General features: G+C 42.1%; 1 protein-coding gene across 6 annotated transcripts in view; it reads right to left on the bottom strand.

The window, feature by feature from the left end:
* PLEKHG1 (pleckstrin homology and RhoGEF domain containing G1) overlaps positions 1-23,856 on the bottom strand; it is a 248,869-nt gene that overhangs the window by 75,008 nt on the left and 150,005 nt on the right. For all 6 annotated transcript variants that reach the window (XM_024996654.2, XM_024996651.2, XM_024996655.2 and 3 more), the window contains one exon: positions 53-153. In XM_024996654.2, coding sequence (XP_024852422.1) covers positions 53-153 — 101 coding nt within the window. The remainder of the gene's footprint in view (positions 1-52; positions 154-23,856) is intronic.

The raw sequence follows: 23,856 nt of genomic DNA, 5'->3' as shown, positions 1-23,856 counted from the left end.
GAAAAACTCATAATGTTCTTAAGTGAGAACGATCTTCTGAGTATTAACTTACCTATTAAAGTGGTAGATATCCTGTATGTTTCCAAAAAGGGCTGATCTTTCATCTGTCCCCAGAGGAAGTTTCGTTTGGTCCCTGATACAGTCAAGGTAATCCTGTGAAATCAACAAGAGAGATGTCATAAATACTCCTGTTCTTTTCCAAGGCATCTTTAGTTATGTGTGGTGAACCTCTCATATCCATTTCAAGTAATTATTATGCTAATGTGCTCATTAACTCTATGATGAGAATACAGAATCTCTTTTATTAATAATGATAATATTTCCATATTTATAGAGCAGGGAGTTTGAGCAAGGAGAAAGGGTGTATATACATTAAAATGTGCGTGTGTGTGTGTGTGTGTGCGTGCGCTCAGTAGTGTCCGACTCTTTGTGACCTCCATGGACTGTAGCCCACCAGGCTCCTCTGTCCATGGAATTCTCCAGGCAAGAAGACTGGAGTGGGTTGCCATGCCCTCCTCCAGGGGATCTTCCTGACCTAGGGATCAAACCCCGGTCTCCTGAGTTGCAGCAGAGTCTTTATTGTCTGAGCCACCAGGGAAGCCCTTTATTAACATATCTACACCTAAAATGTATTAGATCGTCCCTAGATGGATAACATAATGACCATGGTTACCAATAAAGTCAGACTTCTGGCATAACAACATTGCCTGCTGTCCCCTCAACTGATTTATTAATATATGATAAAAAGATACTGCAAAATTCATACAATGGGAAGCCAGGAATAAAATTGTGAAATGCAAAGAAATTGTTTCAAACATCACCTTTTTAAGTCAGAAAGCTGTTGTGAAACTACAGAACTAAATGCATCCTCAAATGCTAGTTTAAAAAATGCTTTCTCAACATTATATGTTTTTTAAAATAAACATATACTTCACTCATCCTATCTAATAGACCATGTTAAGGAGCTATGGACTGCATTGAAATGATTTTATCCATTTTAACATGGCAACAACTCCCAGCTGAGCTAACGTGGCGTGGGCTCAGGCCCACAGTGGGTTAAATGGATGTGGCTTAGAAGCTATTTGAACTGCTGAGAGAGGGGAAAACTGTTCTCCATGCTGTGTGCTGAGTCCCTGAGTGTCCCCCTTGTCCCAGCCAGACTTGAAAAGAGAACTCTGTAGGAGGCAAGAAAACAATAAAGAAAAAAGTGAAAACAGCTGAAATAACGTAAAATCAAAAATAAATAGTCCCCCACCCTGGGCTGAACAATGCAGGATGGTTCTCCACCAGACGTCACCCGGAGCTCTGCAGCTCCTGGGGAAGTCTCGGCAGGGGGGGCTAGTCAGCCAGACCCTGAAAATCCCAGCCCTGGACTGCATTCCAATGGCCAGTCACAAACACAACAGTGTTCAGGCACAACTAGTGAAAGGAGAAGCTGAAATGTGAGAAGCGTAAGATAATTGTTGCTTTTGTCTTTTAATAAGCCACAGCCTCCCTCTCCTGCCCTTCATGCTCCTCAAATGAAAACCAGACAGGGCTTCATCAGGAACTGTCTCCCTAGCATGGTTCACAGACTGCGTCAAATAACTAACCATTCTGGTTCTTAAAATCATGGTCGTGCAGGAACTGACGTTCATAAGCCTTTTTATGTTTTAACAAGCTTGATGGTGACATCTTTTCTTCTTCAGAAAGTGGTCATCTCAATAAGAAATTAGACTCGCAAGGTTTAAGTGTGTAATTGCCATCAGAACCCCACAAGAGCAAGACCCGGCCTCCTTACTTTTACGACTGGAACGATTATAGGGAGCTTCAGTACCTGTACAGGCTCCAGAGATAATGCCCAAATAAAAAATTGTAAAGAAGGCTAGAGTTGAAGGAAGAGGGCATTTTGAGCAAGTATGAATCAAAGTGAGGTGTCCTCAAAAAAACAAATACGTGTGTTTCTTGACAGTTTCATAAAATTACATGTGGTCCGAAGAGATGGGATGCTAACAGCTAACTGCATTGAGTGCTTATATTTGATAGCTTCTTAATACTTTGATTAACATGTTAAAAGGGCACATCAGGTGGTCCAGTGGTTAAGACTGTGTCACCAATGTAGGGGTGGTGAAGGTTCCATCCCTGGTCGGGGAACTAGGATCCTACACACTGCAAAGAGTGTTAAAATTTTTTTAAAAATAAATGAGCCTTGAAAGTGAAAGTGAAGTTTGCTCAGTCGTGTCTGACTCTTTGCGACCCCTCGGACTGTAGTCTACCAGGCTCCTCTGTCCATGGGATTTTCCAGGCAATAGTACTGGAGTGGATTGCTATTTCCTTCTCCAAATGAGCCTTAAAAAATAAATAAAAAGACACAACATATGCAAAATTAAGAAGGTAAACCAGAAGGTTGCAGATGAGTATGAAATTAAAAAAGTTAAATGGAAGATATTGGCAGGCATGACCCACACCCAATAGCAGCATGAAGGCTGGGACAAAGATGATGCGGGGATGCCAGATTCACCTGAATGGCTGCAACGGGGTTTAAGGAGAAAAGGAAGAATCCTTTTTCTCACTTCAAGTGTGAAGCTGGCTCATTGTGCAGAAACCCAGTACTAAATTCTTCATGTCAAGGAAGGACCAAGTTGAGGGAGTTGAAGAATTTCATCTGGGGTGAGAGACAAAGAACCGTGGCCCACTTCAAACAGGGGATGGCCCATCTCCAGATGAAAGAGTTTCAAAACCCCAGAGCCCCTGGTAGAGGAACTAGATTTTAAAAGCTGCTTGCTTTCTGACCTCATTGAGAAATAGATCGTTAGGGAGTCCAAAGTTTCGCAGGCCACTCCAGAAAACAGATCAAAGCCATAGGGCCACAACGTGTTCCCCCACTGATCATAACTAAGTCTTTTAAATGTGATACTTTAACCCCAAACCAGTTACTGGAAACTACTGTAGCAGGCACCACATTAGCAGCTGTAAGCATCTGAAGCCAAAATGAGAGGTTTGGAGCTCGGTGATAATAATAGCTCATTCTGTGCTCAAATGACAGGGTAGAGACACCAATGAAATTTATTAGAGCCTGTCACGCTGCTTATTAATTTTATTGGCTTGATGTCAGCACCTATGGTTACCCTACAGTTAAAAATGATCAATTTAAAACTTTTGCACTGAAAATAATTATTCTCCAAGAGGATCAAAGAAGTCACTCAATGCTGAGGAGGGTAGGATGAGATACACACACAAAAAACAGCTTTACACCATCTGAAAAAGGTTTTATTATAGCACTATGAATTTTGCCTAAAGTATTTCTTTTCTAATCGACAGTTCCACCATTGTAAAATTTGTACATGTGTGCCCTCTTCTCGATAACTTTTTCATTTCTGTGATGTCTGTTATAGAAAATATCCAAGTAAAGTTGAACTCAGTGCTAACTGAAGTGTGGTTAAAGGGACAGCAATCAGTTTGCAAACTACTTCTGATCTACAACAAGGTAAGTGCAGAAGTTGAGACTAAGCCTGGGTAGACTTCTATAGCATTTTGACAGAATGATACTTTTTTGAATCTAATGAAAATTCAGGCTTGTATTTAGCATATCTGATATCTTCTATTTTGTTTTTCTAGTAATTCTTTTTTTGTGTGTGTGGTGTTTTACAAAAATGTCAGTGTGTGGCCGATAGGAACACACACACACAGACACACACACACACTCCCAGGCAGTTTGAGAAGGTCTGGTTTAGACAACAGCCCAGCAGAGATGCTGGAGAAAGGATGTTTCCAGAACTGGGACAGAATTCAAACTCAATGTCCTCAGAAGCTCGCTTTATTTACGATGCCCTGAGAGAATTAAGTTAATGTCCCTGCACCTAGCCCCCCACTTTCCCTCTAAAATAATGCTTAATATGTTTAAAAATTACAAACTGTTTAACATGAAAATGAAATTAAACCACAAGAAGAAAAAAATTTATTTAGATCAGCATCTAATTTTTCTACTATTTCTCTCTCCTGAAGATAGTCATATCATAGAAATAAAATGAAGAAAAGGTTCTGTTCATAAATCCTTTTGTTTGAGTTTCAAAATTTCATCTCTTTGGCTTACTCTTTTTGGTCTAGTTTTTGTGTTAGCATTTCCAAATTCCAAGCCCTTTGATATAATGCCTATGTAAGATTATTGGTCTTTATTTTGCAGGAAGCATCTTTTTCAGTTTTTCCAACACCTCCACCTTTTCTAGAAAGTAATCATTTGTTTATAGAAAACCTGCCCGCAAGTTTCATGTATTACTTTGGGATGATGTTGATACGACAATAACTTACATTTGTATGTCAATTTACAGTTTAAAAGCACATTCACATTTATTCATACAAATACTACCCCCCCACCCCCTGCCTCTTTTTGAGGTCATAAGAATGCATGTCAAATTCTGTTTTACAAGTTAGGAATTAAATAAAATGAATAAAACATGATCCCTTCCCCCAAGGAGCTCCCTGTGTAGTTGAAAGACAAATGTAAACAAGTAAATACAATACCGTGTTTAGGCAGCATGACTGATAAATATTCAGCACGCGGGAGACGGTGTGGGGGGGCGCTGTGCAGAAGAGGAAGTGGGCAATTCCAGGGCAGGGAAGTTTCTAGAGGAGGTGGTAACGGTGGAGCTGAGCCTTTAAGGATGACTGATAATTAGAACGGAGAGAAACCTGGAGGAGACCCAATATCCAGGAAGACAGAGCAGAGTAAAGGGGCACAGGGTAGCGAAATGCAGGTGCAGCTAGCACACTAAAAGGAGCTGAGGATTCCCTGGGATTCCAGTAGTTACAACTCTGCCCTTCACTGCAGCTGGCACGGGGTTGGATGCCTGGTCAGGGAACTAAGATCCTTTATGCCGCATGAAATGCGCCCCCCCCAAAATAAACCAATGAAAGGAGCACAGATGGGCTGAGCGAACAGGGCATGAACAGCGCACATGCACGGAGCCGGGACGTGGGGCTGCAAAGTCAGAACTGCTAGAGTCAGGACAGGCTTGATCACGGAGAGCCTTCCATGCTCTGTAGGTAGAGGCAACTAGGAAGGATGCCATGAGACCAGTGGTCACTCCAGCATCAGAAAAAGGAACATTAGCTATAACTGCCAGTGCCACACATATATCCACCCATCTGTCCAGGCCATCTATCATCTGTCCCAGCATGCATCCATGAACCGGCTGATGGGAGGTGCAGGGAATGAGAAGACAGAGGGAGGACACCTCGAATGACAGGAGGGCAGAAAAGGCAAAGGTGAGCACAGGAGAAGATAGCTGGTGACCACAGAGCCAAGGTGAAGGGCCAAGATGAAAGGCAGAGGACAGGAAGATAAACACCTCTCCCAGGAAGCCTGGGCAGGGGGCACTCTCTATCTAACCAAGTTAACACTGCTCAGTTTTATTTTATGCTGTAGAAAACAGAATTCTAACAAGTCAGAGCACAGGAAATAAAAAGTTCCCTCTTCCTTCTCAAGGGCCTGCCCGTCTCTCTCCAGAGATAACTCTGATTAAAGATGTGGTGTGCATGCTTCTGGGTTATGTTCTGGGGCATAATTATATCTGAAAAAATTATATCTGGAAAAAATGCTATGCTTGATTCACAGCTTTGTTTCTCCATTCAGTATACATAAACATACATAACTCCTATATGTAAACATAGTTCCTTTTCATTCTTTATAACAGCTGCATTGTATTCCACTCAGTAGCTTTATTATAATGTACCTAGTTAATAAAGATTTTGGGAGCGGCACAGACCTATGTGGTAGTAACTGTGAGAGGGCATTCAGAAATGAGTGAGATAGGACCCCTGTCCCTCCAGGGGCTCACGCGAGAGTAAAAGAGAAAGAAAGAAATCTCAGTCTAACAACTTAAGTGTTAGAAGATGTACAAATGGCTGTGAGAGTATAGAAGAATACGTTTTCAAATGAAAGAAACCTTTTATCTTTCTTCCAAATAAACCACCAAATGGGGTTTACAGTAAAAGTTCCTGCTGCAGCCTACAGATAAAGCATCAGAAGTCTAATCTTCAAGTTAATCTCTTTTCTTCCTCGAGTGAGGAAGATATAGCTAAAGAAACGGGAGTCGGGGTGGGGGGCGTGTCTCTGGCCACCCCGTTAGACTGGGAACAAAAGCTCCAACTGTGGGAACGATGTGGTTCCTGAATCGATAGAACTCCCCTCCCCCTAGAGAACTGTACTGAAAAGACAATATATCATCAACAGGACTTCGTTGCAGAGAATGGGGGAGGGGAAGGAGGAGGACCAGGGGGAAAGAGAAGAGAAAAAGAGGAGGAAAGAAAAGAGGCAGGAAGAGAAAGAGGGAAGAAAGTGTGAAAGGGGAGGAAAAAAGAGAAAGAAGAGAGAAACACACAAGCAAGTGCAGGACTGAAACCCAGATGAATTTCCAGTTAAAAGGGGCTTCTGTTCCTGATATCAGTTTTCATTCGTTTTCCTAATTAATGGTATAGAGGCTGATCTTAATTGGCCATATGTGGAAGTCAGGATTAATGCTCTGAGATATTTGAGTAAAAGAAGAATTAAAAAAAAAAACATGGAACTTTCAGCCTCATTTACCTTCTATAATAGTTTCAGTACCTAAGACATCAGTAAAAAATGTTGGGAATGGCCTTCATGCTGAGTGATGACAAATGACACCTGAGACAGCTCAGTGCCCTCTATTGTTTCACTTCTTCCTCCTGAAAGAAGCTGGGGGGGCAGGAGGTGCCCCTGGAGAGGGGAGAGGAGGACAGCTGGCCTTGCAAAGGGGGAGGCTCAGGCAGTTTGTCCAGAAACAGAAACTTGGGGGTGGGGTGGGGATGCAGGAGTTCCGTTAAAAACAGTAGTACTGAGTAGTAAGAGCAAATACAGCCCTGGGGAATATTTGGTTGGTTTTCCTCTAGAACTGTAAGCAGAAAATACTTAATGAACTGGCAGCCTACACATGATAGAAGCAAGATATCAACAAACAGGATTCCCCTTTACATATCAAAGTCCTTAAAGCACATAGCGGCCCATCTTTGTCTACACTTCTGACAACCATTATAAAAATTGTCAGGGCTTCCTTGGTGGCTCGGTGGTAAAGAATCTGCCTGCCAATGCAGGAGATGCGGGTTCCATCCCTGATCTGGGAAGATCCCACACGCCTCGCAACAACTAAGCCTGTGTGCCGCAACTATCGAGCCCATGCTCCAGAGCCTGGGAGCCGCACCTACTGAAGCCCGTGAGCCCTGGAGCCCATTCTCTGCAACAACAGAGGCCACAGCAATGAGAAGCCTGCACATTGTAACTACAGACGGGCAGCTCACTGCTCACTGCAGCTAGAGAAAAGCCCGTGCAGCCATGACGACCCAGCACAGCCAAAAATAAATAAATAAATAAAATTAAAAATAATCAGTTGTCTTTATTTACTTCATATTGCTGTCAGGATGAAGAATTTGATGAATATAAGCAAATCTAAACATGTTACAATTAAGAAGCAGGGTACAAATTTAACACTAAAATTAATCTCTTCTATTACCCTTTAGTTATAACAAAAAAGAAAATTTCTTAGAAGAGTTCCTTCTGTCATAAACAGCAAAAAACCCCAACAAACCCTTAATTTTCTATTGCTTTGTTAAATCTTTATTCTAAAAATTGTGCTTAGGGTTTCCAAGTTACATTGACAATTTTCTCATACGCTGCTGCCGCTGCTAAGTCGCTTCAGTTGTGTCCAACCCTGTGCAACCCCATAGACGGCAGCCCACCAGGCTCCCCCATCCCTGGGATTCTCCAGGCAAGAACACTGGAGTGGGTTGCCATTTCCTTCTCCAATGCTTGAAAGTGAAAAGCGAAAGTGAAGTCGCTCAGTCATGTCCGACTCTTTTCGACCCCATGGACTGAAGCCTACCAGGCTCCTCCGTCCATGGGAGTTTCCAGGCAAGAGTACTGGAGTGGGGTGCCATCACCTTCTCCTCTCATACACTAAAGCTCTTAAAACAAGACAGGTGGACACACACCCATGAAGAGGTCCTGCTGTATGTTGAGATATCTTTCCATACTTATTTGAAACCTACCATTCCTTTTTTTCCTCTGTACTCTTTGATCATCATTTCTAGCTACCAAAAAAAGGAGCAAAGCATTTCTGGGATAATCTATGTGCTTACTGAACGTGCATAAATACAAAATATGTTCAAAATCTTTAAAATGGGCAACCAGAGAGTTTGCCAGGCTGCCTGCAGTAGGGCATGGCACTAGGGTCCTAGTGGGTGCTGACAAGACAGGGCAGAAAGTTTATTAACCACTCTCTTGAGTCCGTCTAGTCAAGGCTATGGTTTTTCCAGTGGTCATGTATGGATGTGAAAGTTGGACTGTGAAGAAAGCTGAGCGCCGAAAAATTGATGCTTTTGAACTGTGGTGTTGGAGAAGACTCTTGAGAGTCCCTTGGACTGCAAGGAGATCCAACCAGCCCATTTCAGTCCTGGCTGTTCTTTGGAAGGAATGATGCTAAAGCTGAAACTCCAATTCTTTAGCCACCTCATTCGAAGAGTTGACTCATTGGAAAAGACTCTGATGCTGGGAAGGATTGGGGGCAGGAGGAGAAGGGGACGACAGAGGATGAGATGGCTGGATGGCATCACCGGCTCAATGGACATGAGTTTGGGTGAACTCCGGGAGTTGGTGATGGACAGGGAGGCCTGGCGTGCTGCAATTCATGGGGTCGCAAAGAGTCGGACACGACTGAGCAACTGAACTGAACTGAGTCCTCTGGTCACCCTATTTTTTTGTTTTTCTTCTGACTCTTGTCATGCTTTCCTTCTCACTGGGTTAACTTGACTTACCATTGTTGTTTAGTCACTAAGTTATGTCTAACTCTTTGTGCCCTCCATGGACTGTAGCCCACCAGATTCCTCTGGCCTTGGGATTTCCCAGGCAAGAATACCAGAGTGGGTTGCCATTTCCTACTCCAGGGGATCTTCCTGACCCAGGGATCAAACCCAAGTCTCTTATGTCTCCTGCATTGGCAGGCGGGTTCTTTACTGCTGAGCCACCTGGAGGCCCCTTCCTTAGAATATACTCCTCCCCCCTTTCAGTCTCCAAGTAAGAAGGCTGACACAGATGCAATTAGATGTGACGGTAATCCTTCAGGAGGAAAAATGAAGAAAAGGCTGATGTGACAGAGGGATGTGTGTCCTGGCAAAGCTTTAAGTACTGAAAATAAGAACCTGATTCATCTCAATTACAATCTCGGCACTGCTGCTGTAATTTGAAACATGGTAATTAAGAAAAATTAAATAAAGCCCAAGGGGCTCTGTGTATGGGAAAGAAAAAAAAAAAAGACCGGTAAGATAAATGTACATTATTAGATCATCTGAGGTTTAACTCCTCCTCACTGCTATTTACTACTACTGCTATTATTATCATCATTATTACTATTATTATCCGGTTTGGGGCTAGGTACTGAGCTCACTACTTTATATGCATTATCTCATTTAATCTTCATTGCAACCCCAGGAGGTGAGCCCCATTATTAATCCCATTTTGCTGGATGCTTAGAAAGGTTCAATTGGGATTTCCCTGGGGTCCAGTGGCTAAGACTCCACTCCCTATGCAGAGGGCCCAGGTTCCACTCCTGGTCAGGGAACTAGATCCCACTAAGAGTTCCACTGCTGCAGCTAAGACCTGGTACAGTCAAATAAATAATTTAAAAAAAAAAGTGTTTAATTGCTCCCCAGAGAGTGAGTGACTTAGCTGCATTCAAACCTTCAAACCGGTACCAGCTGACTACAGCTTGGCCCCCAAAAGGGTTTTAGTTCTTAAACAGGTGGCTTAGTGTAAAGAATCCACCTCCCAGTGAAGGAGGCACAGGAGACCTGGGTTCAATCCCTGGGTCAGAAAGATCCCCTGGAGGAGGGCATGGCAACCCACTCCAGTATTCTTGCCTGGAGAACCCATGGACAGAGAAGCCTGGCGGGCAACAGTCCATGGGGTTGCAAAGAGTCAGACAAAACTGAGCACATACCCACGGTATCTTCAGAAGTAGGAGAAGTTTGCTGTTGACTTTAGGACCACATACAGTTTTAGGAGCCTACTAAAATGATAGCTTTCACTGACTGCTGTGTACCAGGACTGTCAGGTACTGTATCTGAATTAATGTTAGTCCATTCACAGGATGGAATGGCTCAGCAGGTAAGGAATCCACCTGCTACAGAGGAGATACAGGAAAGCAGCTTTGATCCCTGGGTCCGGAAGATCCCCTGGAGGAGGAAAATGGCAACCCACTCCAGTATTTGCGCCTGAACAATCCCATGGACAGAGGAGCCTGGCAGGCTACAGTCCATAGCGTGGAAAAGGGTTGGACATGACTGAGCACATTCACAGGATGAACCCACTTGCTTCACATGTTCATCAGTCCACACCCCAGGCCTGGGCTTCCATCAGCCAAGCGTGCCAGCTCTCAGCCACGTGCCATTTTTCTTTCAACAGTGGCTCATGCTTCCCATCTTGCTCATAGGTGCTTTTCCTCTCCTTAGTGCAAGGTTCTCTACCCCTTCAAAGCATCCTGCTTCCCCTGCCAGTCTCCCCCAGGGTCGGTCATTTCACCCCTCTTTATTTGCATGACTTTAGCTCTCCCCTTAGGAATGCACTCCTTTACAAAGTCAATCATGTGGAAATGCTATAAATGAATTTTTCCTGTTCTCCCAGCACCATGCTACTTTTAAGTACATTAAGAAAAAAAAAAGTATACAATGGAGAGCCTGGAAAGCAGAGAGTTTAAAAGCTAAGGAGTCAGGAATCACTATAAAATGAAGACCAATCAGCAATGAAGAGACAAACAGCAGCTCTGAAAGCATGGCTTTTAGAGGAAAGGGTTGACATGCTGACAGGAAATATACAACAAGGTGCAGCATCCGCGTAGCAAAGCTTCCTTACAAATGTGGGTAAGTGACCCTGGAAGGGGTTTTACTGCTTCACAGGGGAGCCTGTACCATAGTCAGCTTATTAGAGTAACAAGCCTTTGACAACAGTCAGTCTGATATTTGTCCTCGGTGCTCTGACCAACTCCATGGAACTCACTTCGTACACCGATGGCTCGAAGGTTTCCACTAAATATCAAAAGGTGGCCATGGATTTGTCAGCAAAACATTTCCCGTTTGCAAGTAAAAAAAAAAAAACACCCATACCTCCCCTGAGTGCTTTTAATTCTAGAGCACCAGACATTTGGAAATAAGGACACCAAAGAATGGCCCATTAAAACAGATACAGTCTGTTTTGCCACATACACGTGACCAGCGAGTGTATGCTTGACCTAATGATGTGCAGGGCAGTAATTAACTAGATGATTTATTTAATGAGTTGGAGCACTTTCCAGTCTCGTACTGAGACAGGAACTGTGATATAGGTAATTTCCATAGCAATTGGTCTGTACACAGTAGGTGTTCAAATAGCGTTCACTTGATGGACAGAAAACAAGGCCTTAGACACAGAAGCCTAGTAAGATTTATGCTAATTTGCTTGGAACTCTAACCTTGGAACAAAATAAAGATTCAACCAAGCCCCCAAGACAGGGGTACCTGGACAATATTAATAGAAAGAGGAAAAAGCTGGAAGACATTACTCTTCCTCCCACTACTGAGTCACACAGTTTGATGATGACCCTGGAGGTCAAGCTATTCTACTTGAAAACTGCAGTACAAAGAGGCTGGATATTTTAAAGTACAGAACCCGCACAAAGACTGATCTCTTTATGGGTAGTTTTTCTATGAGGATGACTGTGATTATACCCTGGCAGCATTAGGTAATCCACTGCTAAATATGGAAATGCACAGGGGAAACTGTTCCGTTCATTGTACCCAAAACAATGAGCAGCCCTCAGGATGTATCTTATTGCTTCTCTGACTACACTGCTGTTGATCTCATCACAGCACTATCTTAACCAGTTACTTACTGACACAGAAACAGCGAAGGGCTTGGTGACCTCCAGGGGAGCTGGAAGAGGTGCTATGTGGAGGGTAAAATGGGGTCCAGGTGGGCCGGCATTGCCGGGGACCAGCCCCGGCATGATGGGACGTGCCCCAGAAACTGGACTTTCCTGAAGTGTGCTGGGCCTCTTGCTCAGTTGTATCCGACTCTTTGTGACCCTTTGGACTGAAGCCTGCCAGGCTCCTCTGTCCATGGGATTTTCCAGGCAAGAATACTGGAGTGGGTTGCCATTTCTCCAGGGGAATCTTCCTGACCAGGGATTAAACCCTCGTTTCCTGTATTTCAGGTGGATTTTTTTACCGCTTAGCCATTGGGGAAGTCCAAATGTAGATCCTTAAGGTATAGACTCCCCTGTCCATAGAGTTCTCCAGGCCAGAATACTGGAGTGGGTAGCCAGTCCCTTCTCCAGGGATCTCCCTGACCCAGGCGTGCAACCCAGGTCTCCTGCATTGCAGCCAGATTCTCAGCCACCAGGGCCTCTTGAATGGGGCAAATTACAAAATCTCCTTTTGTTGTATTGGAACCCTGATTCTGATTCCAGGACCCAGAGAGTAGGACATGTGGTTTGGAAAAAAACTAATTTTTCTCTTCTCTTCAATCCAAGCACAATGTCCACGGCTGTCTTGTTACTTAGAACTGAGAGAGAGCGAGAGGCAACGTGCCCTGTCTTCTCATGGGTCACCGTCATTACACATTCCTGTCTTACTGCCAAGACTATCCCCTGCTGTCCTAACCTGGCTGACTCCTCCTTCCAGGAATCTCGCTCTGATCCTCCCATCCCCAGTCTGGGTCAGGTGCTCGCCAGAGCATTCACAGTTATAATTCCATGATAAAGGAAGCCAGAGGAATCAATGCCTAGGGCTCTAAAAATCTCTTGGCAGCTCCCTCTGTCCCACAAAACTGATGTCAACAATGGCCAGAGTTTCTGTTGTAAGCTTTCCCAGCTGAATGGCTGCAGAGTGAATTCCTGTGAACCTGGTCCATCTGCTACTTGGGCAAAGCAGAGCTCGGAAAGAAAGGGTTAACCGAGTCCCTGGCAGCTCTCCCACTAGCTCTCCAAGTGGCAAAAGCTGTACTGGATGTAACCCAACCCAGTTCCTCTTTCTCTCCCTCCCCTCCCCTCCATCTCAGGGACAGTCTTTATGCAGCAGGGCCTCTCAAGGATGACAAAGGATCCTAAACTCTTGCATTCCTTTTTGACTATCTTCCCGCCCACCTACCTCCTGAAACGCTTCCTTCATCAAAAGTAGATTAACTCTCACCCTTTTTTCTATATACATTTGCATTGGGAACCCCATTTACAAGGCCGTATACAGCCCCCTGGACTGAGTGATTTATACAGGGCTTTATGGAAAACAGGACAAAAGCGCAGTCTTTTCAGCCATCCTGTGTTGATTGTAGGCTGCCCCAGTAGCCAGAGTGGCGGTCGCCTCCCGACTCATCTCCCACTTAAAGGTTAACAGCTTAACTTTAAGCCCCATTATAAAACTGAGGGAAAACTTGTAGCAGTTCTCCTTGGTCCAAAGAGAGAAAAAAAAAAGGCTTGTTTCAGAAGAAAATATCCTGAAGTGTTTTTTTAAAAGAATGGCTCACTCTGCCTCCCCCAAACACACACACACACACACACACACACATCCACACACACCCCACAATGTCCTTAAGCAGCATTCTGAGAAAACAGGAATACTTTTGCCTCAAAGTGATTCTGCCGTTTGAAACCAAAGACTTAGCCTGTGGCTTCGCTCCAGTTTTTATGTGACCTACTTTGCGTTGTGTGTGTATGTGTGTGCCCATGATTTAAGCACAAAAATCACCATGAATCCTTTATATTAGTTTAATGAAACAAAAATGTTCACATTTAGGACAAGTACTCCATTTTGCTTTGGGTTGGATAGATGCTTATAATTCCTCATCAGGCCCTCCTTACACAGTAAGGACGAGACTCACTTTTTATAAAGGGTCATCTCACTTTTGTTAAGGGATCAGTTATAGAAAATTTCCTCTAAGAATTAAAAGTTAATTATAATTAATGAAATTCTGACACATGCTAAATACATGGATGAACCTTGGAAACATTACGCTAAGTGAAAGAACCCAGATGCAGAAGGACAACTATTGCTTGATTCTAGCAAATTCATAGGCAGAAAGTAGACTGGAGGTCGCCAGGGGCTGGGGAAAGGGGCCTGGGGAGTACTGTCTAATGGGCACAGAGTTTCTTTTGGGGATGAAATGGATAGTGGTGATGATTGTACAACATTGTGTATGTGTCTACTGCCACTGAACTGTACATTTACACGAGGTAAACTTTATGTTATGTACAATTAACAACAGTGGAAAACATTTAAGTCAAAACAGAAACAGACTCACAGCCATGGAAAACAAATTTATGGTTACTGAAGGAGAAAGTGGGGTGGGGGGAGTTGTCAGGGAGGGATAAATGAGGAGTTTGGGATTAACATAATGCATACTACTATATACAAAAAAACAACACAGTCTGACGTACAGCACAGGAGACTACAGTCACTATTTTATAATGAAAAATAATCTGAAAAAAAAATGTAAATCACTTTGCTGTATACCTGAAACAATATTTCAATAAAAGTCAATTATCATAATTAAAATATCACCTTGTTTATGAAGACCAAGAATCAGGCAATATATTTTAGATGCTATAACAAACATAAAAAAGTTCTGGCTACTCAGGTTCATCAGTGAGGACCCTGGTTATGCTCTGGGGCGTAATTCACAAGTGAAACTCACCAGGGGGATAAGGTGGGTTTGCACCACTCTAAACGGTCCTATGTTAATTCATGTACTTTAAGGAGCTCTTCCTCTGGCTCCTCAGTGCAATCACATCCAGTCCTTCTGCCCCCTCCATCCTCTTGCTGTGGGTTAGGAAACCAAATAATTAAGCTTAATTAATTAATTAATTTATTGGCTGGGCTGCAAGGCTTGTGGGATCTTAGTTCCCCAACCAGGCACTGAACTGGGCCCTCCACAGTGAAAGCTTGGAGTCCTAACCACTGGACTGCCAGGAAATGCTCTCATTAAGCTTATTTTAAACATGTAGAGTAAATAGGCTCACAGTGAGAGGGGCCTCTCTTTGGGTCAAGACACAGGATTTACTGTTTGGCATTTGAAACATCTATTTTGGCCGCTCAAAGGACTTACTTATTTCCTAGTTACATTCTTGAGAGCTGAGGCTGGAGAAGATGAGACTTCTAGTCATCTTTAGATTTTGGCTTGTTGAATTAGAGTCATTTACTGAGGATGAAGCAGAGGTCAGCCCGGTTGGTTGTCCATGGGCACATGGCTGACTATTAGCATGACACCAAGCTGAGACCAGAGCTCTGTCCATTAAATCAATCTCAGTTTAACTTCCCTCGAACCAAAACTCTGAAAATAATTTCATTCTGCCATTGCAGCTCTAGCAGGCCTGTGAACTCCAACTGCATAGAAGCATATCAGATAAACTAAAAATTGCAAGATATACCCTTTTTAAATTTCAAAATTTAAATAATTTTCAGAAATACCTTAACATAGATTTTGTTGTTGTTTAGTCGCTAAGTTGTGTCTGACTCTGCCACCCCATGGACTGTAGCCCGCCAGGCTCCTCTGTCCTTCACTATCTCCTAGAGCTTGCTCAAATTCATGTCCATTGAGTCTGGATGTTATCTAACCATCTCATCCTCTGCTGTCCACTTCTCTTTTTGCCTTCAATCTTTCCTAGAATCAGAGTCTTTTCCAATGAGTTGGTTCTTGACATCAGGTGGCCAAAATATTGGAGCTTCAGTTTCAGCATAGACTAGCAACAATACCATAATACTTTTAATGTACCAGAAATTACTGGCCTTTCCAAATAATACTAAGTATATTAACAATAATCATCATTATTCTCATTTGAGAGCTTACTATATGCCTATCACTGTGCTAGCATTTTGCATGGATAGTCTTATTTTGCAACAATCCTATTATTCCCATTTTAAGGTGAAAACCTGAAACTTGGAAAAGTTTAGTAACTTATCCAAGATCACAAAGAGAGATGGCAGAGTCAGGATTTAGATTCAGTTCTAGCAGATTTTAGATTTTCTTCATTTTCATTATTTCATCACAGGGGATGGGGTGGGTGGGGTAATTTGTGTTGCCTTTCAATGTCTATTATTCTCTTCATAACAAAGAAAGAAAATGCCTTTCAGACAGTGGGCCCATTTGATTGCTTATCGGGATAAACAGAGCTTTAAGAAAAAGTGATGTCACCTTTAGAGTTTCAGACAGATTTTATTAATCCAGGGTGCACCCTCTTTTTTTAAAAAAATCTTTTGGCCATGCTGCATGGCATGTGGGATCTTAGTTCCCCAATCAGGGATTGAACCCATGCTCCCTGCATTGGAAGCAGAGTTTTAACCACTGGACCGCTAGGAAGTCCCTAGAAAAATACCTCTTTTATTTATTTTTTTTTTTCTTTATTAAAAATTTTTTTTATTGGAGTATAGTTGCTTTTCAGTGTTGTGTTAGTTTCTGCTGTACAGCAAAATGAAGCAGTTATATGTATAAATATATTACCTCTTTTGAAAAAAACCCTACTTTTAAGTTGCTCTTCCTAACCAGATTTCTTTGGTGATAGCTCTTAATTGCTCAAATTATTATATTATTATCTGCCCCTTTGAACCTGTTTATGGGGGCTTACTATCCTTGGTATAAATCTCACTGATGACCAGTTAATTGTGTGTTTCTCATAAAGGATGTTTATGATGTTTTACTCTGTCCTGTCTTTGAAGTGGGGATTCTATTCTAGTGAATTTTCTTGCCAAAACTAGTACCTAGAATATTCCAGGTAATTTTGAATATTAAGTAAATTTACACAATTTGTCAGTAACTTTCTTTACCTTCTTTCTTTCCAACTAGGACCTGGAACTTCAGAGCCAGTTCCAACTTCAGACCAGGAGTTGACAAGAAGGGGTCCAAGAACATCAGCTGGTCTTTTACTTATCATAAGTGGACTAGCCCTGACTCTCTGGTTTTACAGGAGACAATTTCTCATCCTCAAAAAGCTACCTATATCTGTGCTAGAAGAAAAAAAGGATAATTCCACAGTTTGCTTTAGACATGTCCCAAGCAATTGCTCAGGAGGTGATCTTAATCATTCCCACTTGCCCTCTGTACCACTGCTCTGGTTTTGTCTACACTATGCGGTGGCTGGATGCAGGAGAGACAAGCTCTGCCCTTCACGTGTGTCCGTGTCAATTTCATCCTCATCAGTGACTGAGATGTAGAAAACTGAGTAGTGAAAGTAATGTGTTTTCAGAATTTTCATTAACAAGTATGTATGAGAATTCCCCTTATTTGGCACAGTAAGGGGAACCCAATAAATGCTTCCTGTGTTTTTCCAATTGTTTCTAAATGTAATGGGTACAGTCTTGGCACTGCCAGTACTTAGCTGCGGGGTCTGGGGCTTGACCAGCTTGCATCTATTGAGAGTTTATGCTATGCCAGGTCCTACGGAAAGTACTTTACAGGCATTGAACCCAGGAAAGCACTTTGGGCTTCCCTAATAGCTCAGCTGATAAAGAATCCACCTGCAATGCAGGAGATACCGGTTTGATCCCTGAGTTGGGAAGATCCCCTGGAGAAGGGGATAGGTTACCCACTCCAGTATTCTTGGGCTTCCCTTGTGGCTCAGCTGGTAAAGAATTCGCCTGCAATGTGCGAGACTGGGTTCGATCCCTGGGTTGGGAAGATCCCCTGCAGTAGGGAAAGGTTACCCACTTCAGTATTCTGGCCTGGAGATTCCATGGACTGGTCGCAAAGAGTTGGATATGACTGAGCGACTTTCTTTTCCTATTTTTACAGGCATTACTTCCTTTTGTCCTCACAACATTCTATGAGGTACACAATAGCTCTCATCTCATTTTAAGAAGAAGAAACTGAAGGTTACAGAAATTACATAATTGTTCAAGATCAAAGGTAGTAGGTGCCAGAACTAAGATTTGGATTTGGTTGGAGAAATCACTTGGTTCTCTGCATCTCCATTTCCTCATCAGTAAGAACGATTGTGTAGAACTTGGTAATTCATTTAGCAAATACTTACTAATGGCCTTTTAAGTGTCAAAGGCAATGCTGACTGCTAGAAGTAGAAAACTAACCAAAACACTTCACCCTTTCAGAATCCACAGTCAGTTAAAACTTTTGAGTTATTTTCCAGTTCAAAACTCTGTGTGATTTCTACTTAATCAAAAATTCTGTGCTATTTGGAGCAATCTAAGTATTCACCAATAGATGAATGGAGAAACAAAATGCTATATAGACATACACTGGAATGTTATTCAGTCTTAAGAAGGAAGAAAATTCTGACATGTGCTATATGCTGCTGCTGCTGCTAAGTCGCTTCAGTCGTGTCCGACTCTGTGCGACCCCAGAGACGACAGTCCACCAGGCTCCCCTGTCCCTGGGATTCTCCAGGCAAGAACACGGGAGTGGGTTGCCATTTCCTTCTCCAATGCATGAAAGTGAAAAGTGAAAGTGAAGTCGCTCAGTCGTGTCCAACTCTTAGTGACCCCATGGACTGCAGCCTACCAGGCTCCTCCATCCATGGGATTTTCCAGGCAAGAGTACTGGAGTGGGGTGCCATTGCCTTCTCCATATGTACTATATAGAGAAGGATGAACCCTGAAGACACTGTGCTCAGTGAAAAAAACAGTCACAAAAGGACAAGTACTGTATGATTCCACTGAAGTATAGAGAAGTCAAATTTATAGAAGCAGAGAGTAGAATGGTGGTTATCAGTAGCTGAAGGAAGGGGAGGAGGGGGGGGTGGTGACTGTTTAACAGGGACAGAGTTTCAGTTTCACAAGATGAAAAGAATTCTAGAGACTGGTTGCCCAACGCTGTGAATGTACTTAATGTCACCTACGATATACCTTTACAAATGGTTAAAACAGTAAATTTTATATTATGTGTATTCTACAATTTTTTAAAACAAAAAAGAATTTCTTGAGGGAAGAGGGTATGAAGAGGTATTGCTTCATGGGTGCACAGTTTCAATTTAGAGTGGTAGAAAAGTTCTCAAGTGCTCAAGATGGATGGTGGTGATGGTTATACAGTTCAATGCACAACAGTGCCAGTGTGCTTGATGTCATTGAATCATTCACTTAAAACGGCTAAAGTAATACATGTCATGTATATCTTGGGCTTCCCTGGTGGCTCAGCAGTAAAGAATCTGCCTGCAGTGGAAGAGACCTGGCTTTGACAACTCGGTGGGGAGGATCCCCTGGAAGAGGAAATGGCAACCCACTCCAGTATTCTTGCCTGGGAAATCCCACGGACAGGGCTACAGTCCATGGGGTCTCAAAGAGTCGGACAGTCTCAAGATGGATGGTGGTAATGGTTATGTAGTTCAGTGTACAACAATGTCAGTGTGCCTAACGCCACTGAATTGTATACTTGAAATGGTTAATATTAATACATGTCATGTATATTTGACCAGGTTTAAAAAGATATAAAACATTCCATGTGAACTGCTATAGAGAACAATGCTATCAGCCTTAAGTGGCAGAGTAGCCTTGGTGCTCAGAGAAGAAACTGAAAACATAAGTGATCAGAAAATAGTTAACTACTGAACTATGTAGGCTGGCAAACCTTGCATCAGCTCAAGCTGCCTCTTTTTCTAGGTGTTACAGAGCAGGGTTGCTTTGACATCAACTTGCTTCAGGCTTGTCAAATGACCTGGGTTGATTCTTTGATGTTTAGTTTCACAAGCAACATTTTTCTTTGGAAGAAACTTTCAGCCATGGGAAACTACTCCCAACTGAAGGTTGGTGTGTTTAGAACACAATTTCCTGAATTCTATAATTTTCTACCCACTCAGTATAACTGCATATTCAAGATGGCATACACCCAAAAGGCAGCATAATTCTACCCCCAAATGAACACAACCTGTTTTAGCAAATCTTCAATAGAGTTCTGCCCACAGGCAGTCTTTGAAATATATTAGCAGTTCTTTAGCAGACAAGTAATAATAGCTACTCAATCACCTGAGTTAACAGAAGTTTTTGAAATACCTTTTCATTAGAAATAAAAATGTTGCCTTAAAAGAAAAGCTGGAAGAATGGGAAGGGACTTTTTAGTTGCAGGTATTTCTCTAAGAGCTTGATCTCACAAAAGAAATGAATGTCCTCAGTTATGTCTGTAAGTAAGTGTGTCCTTTAATACATTGTCTAACTCAGAATATGCATGTGTAGATGGAAAATATTCTAATTTTAATGGCATAAACACACAAATATTTACCCCTTAAATCTCCTTGGTGTAACAGAAGTTTCAATCCTCAAGGAAATCAACCCTGAATATTCACTGGAAGGACTGATGCTGAAGCTCCAATACTTTGGCAACTGATGCAAAGAACTAACACATTGGAAAAGACCCTGATGCTGGGAAAGGTTGAGGGCAAGAGGAGAAGGGGACAATAGAGGATGAGATATTGGATGGCATCACTGAGTCAATGGATATGAATCTGAACAAACTCCAGGAGCCAGTGAAGGACAGAGAAGCCTGGTGTGCTGTAGTCCATGGGGTCACAAAGAGTTGGACACAACTTAGTGACTGAATAACAGCAAGACAGCAAGGGTTATCACTTGTGTAGGAGTATTTGACCCAAATTGTGAAAATCTTTTCAGTGACAGTTTTGAAAAACCCACAACTATTTGCTTTTTCAAATAATCATATTTGTTGGCCCAAGATTTGGATAAAAAAAAGATCTACTTGTTAGTTTTCAGAAATAAACTCTCAAATTGCTAAGACAGCTTGAAATTCTTTTGAACCATTTTTTTCTTATAGGGCGGAAGTAAAAAGTGCTTTAGGGATGGAAGATCATGTTTTTTGACAACAGGTATGGTGTTCTTTAATCTTCTGGTCTGAACAAAGGGGACGGGGGAGAGGTGAGACCTATTTGTATCAAGTCATAACACTCAAGAGGTAAGTACAGTTAGTTCTGCTTTAACATTTGCTTTGAAAGCAGGAATTTGTTCCCACATGATTAATATACTAGGGAGTAACTTGAACTTAATTCAAAATTCTGAATTTTGCTTAGGCAGGATTGCATTCACAATAAAACAAACAAAAAACCAGGTGAACACAGAAAAGCATAGCCACTTCCAGAGAGCATCAGAGGAATACAAACACACACACACATACAGCTCAAACACCTACCAGCCGCCTCAGTCCACCTGCATACCTTGTTAAAGCCAAACCCATCCCTGCCAGGGGTGTCAGTTTTGCATTGATGTCAGGTCTGAACTGAACTGAACCCTACTTTATAACTCAGACTACAACCCTGCACGCAACTGCTTCTCTCCTTAATTTTTCTCTCCTTCTTAGCCTCTTTTATATTTTCCCCTTTCTGTTCTTTCTCCTCTTTATTGTTCTTTTTTCTCACTCTGTCTCCCGCTTCCCTTTATTCTCTTCCTCCTACAGGGGGTGGCAGCTGTGGGTACCAGGTGGCTCCCACAAGAAATTATATGTTTTTTTTTTAAGTTGAAGTATCATATTTACTGTAGTAAGGATTTAGTTCTTAACCATTTAACACGTATAAAACTGCCTCCATTTGTTTCTTTTTCGATGTGTCACTGATGTTTTGAGTGTTGCACCTGGAATCTATTTTCCCCCGTTTTCCCCTCATATGATTTTGCAAGTTCAGTGATTTTTAAAAGCATATATGTCAAATTATAGCAAAATTGATCGTAGGCACTTGAAATTCATATTGCTCTTTTTCTATAGCAACTGTACTCTCTTTCTTGGGTCTTAGACGTGATATGGAAGCTAAAAACTATATTTAACTATATTAAATAACTATAATCTATTCTGAGATCATGAACTCTTGAAACATGGTAAGAATATCCTACAAAGCTGGACTCTAGGGCCTCCAATACCCTGGAAATCCTTAGACTGACCTGAAGTATTCTAGACCCAAGCTTCAAGAAGCAAGCCACAAAAAAATCTAAAAAGAAAAAAAAAAGAAGCAAGTCATAAGTCAGGAATGTCAGGCACTCAAGGGTGACTATTACCTGAGGTTTAGTATTTCTCCAGGAGACAATGAGAACATCACTAAATCCATAATTATTACTATTATACCAACTGATGTTCATTATGCTATTGTAAAAAGTTCTTAGTGATTTGAAAAGTGTAAAGGTTAATGACATAAATAGACCACTATTTATCAATGGCAAATTTACTTTCTCCATGTTCACCTCTGGAAAGATGAAAGTTGACTTCTACAAGGCTTCCCTTGTGGCTCAGCTGGTAAAGAATCCACCTGCAATGCGGGAGACCTGGGTTTGATCCCTGGGTTGGGAAGATCCTCTGGAGAAGGGAAAGGCTACCCACTCCAGTATTCTGGCCTGGAGACTATATAGTCCATGGGGTCGCAAAGAGTTGGACACAACTGAGCAACGTTCACTGTCACTTTCTTATGGAAACCATCCATAATGATGTCACCTGATTTAGAGTGTGCAAGTGTGCAAGGCCTAAGATTATTATGTATGTATAAATGTGTTAAAACAATTTCAACCATTAGGTTTTCCATTGTTTACTTGTTCTTTAAGTGTTCACAATTCTCATTTTGGCTTCTCAGAGTGACTATAGAAATGAGTTTAAAACAAAGGCAGGGCAGTGAAAAGGAGGGTATTACATTTTCTTATAAACTTTATCAGTGTGGCTTCCGAGCATGATCATTCTGTTCAGGGTATGCTGGCATTAGTCCATTATTCTCTTTGATTCCAGTCTACTCAAAATGTTTCCAGAAGACAAGCAAAGAAGCACAATTCCTGCCTTTGAACTATGCTAGACCCAGCAGCCCTCTTCTTAAACTGAAATATTGATAGTACCACCTGTGTTCAAAAATTCCAAAGAGCCCTATTGACAGGTCATATGGATAGGAAAAACTACAAAAACAAAGAGGGCAGGGAGTTAGGAAAAAAGGGAGAGAGAGAGGAGGTAGAGGTGATGGAAATGTGTAAGAGGGGAGAGAGGAATAAGGGAAGGTACATCTTAGTCTAAGTCCTAAATGAAGAATTCCATTTAAAACATTCTATAGAGTTATTGTGGAGAAGGAAATGGCAACCCACTGCAGTGTTCTTGCCTGGAGAATCCCAGGGACGGCAGAGCCTGGTGGGCTGCCGTCTATGGGGTTGCACAGAGTTGGACACGACTGGAGCGACTTAGCAGCTTAGCAGCAGCATAGAGTTATTTAGTAGAGAGAGTTAACTATAAACTTGGCAGTAAGCATCATCAAGATCTTTCCTGCTTTCTTCCTTATGTATTTTTTATTTTTATTTTTACCTTTAGTGGTGGGATGCCGGGTATAGGTTTTTATAATGAGAATATTGCAGTTACATATTGGGTTGACCAAAAAGTTCATTTGGATTTTTCCAGAACATCTTATGAAAAAACTTGAATGAACTTTTTGGCCAATCCAATACAATACATGGTAGACCCTGGCAGTTGTTCACAAAAATGTTTCCTTCCTTCTTTGGGCACACAGACTATATCTCCAAATTTATAGCTTGATGTGGAATGAGAGAAGAGGTGAGTCATTTCTACACTTGTCTCAAAAACTCTCCTTCCCCTGCCTTCTATCAATTGGTGCATGGAATGGCATGGTGTCCACTAACCTGGACATACACATCCATGACTGCAAAAGGAGAAACTTCTGTTGTATTACATCACTAAACTGGGGGGCCGATTTGTTACTGTGGCTTTACTTACACTTATACACTATGCCTTCCAAATTTTTAAAACAGTGTTTCTCAGCCAAGGGAATTTTGTCCCTTGGGGGTTATATGGCAATGTCTAGAAACAGTTTTGGTTGTCATGAGTGGGGATGGTGGTGGTTCTACTGACATCTAGTGAGTGGAGGCCAT

This window comes from Bos taurus, chromosome 9 (assembly GCF_002263795.3).
Source record: "Bos taurus isolate L1 Dominette 01449 registration number 42190680 breed Hereford chromosome 9, ARS-UCD2.0, whole genome shotgun sequence".
Classification (NCBI taxonomy): domain Eukaryota; kingdom Metazoa; phylum Chordata; class Mammalia; order Artiodactyla; family Bovidae; genus Bos; species Bos taurus.
Note: the sequence above shows the minus strand (reverse complement) of the source record. Positions and strands in the feature narration are given on the sequence as shown.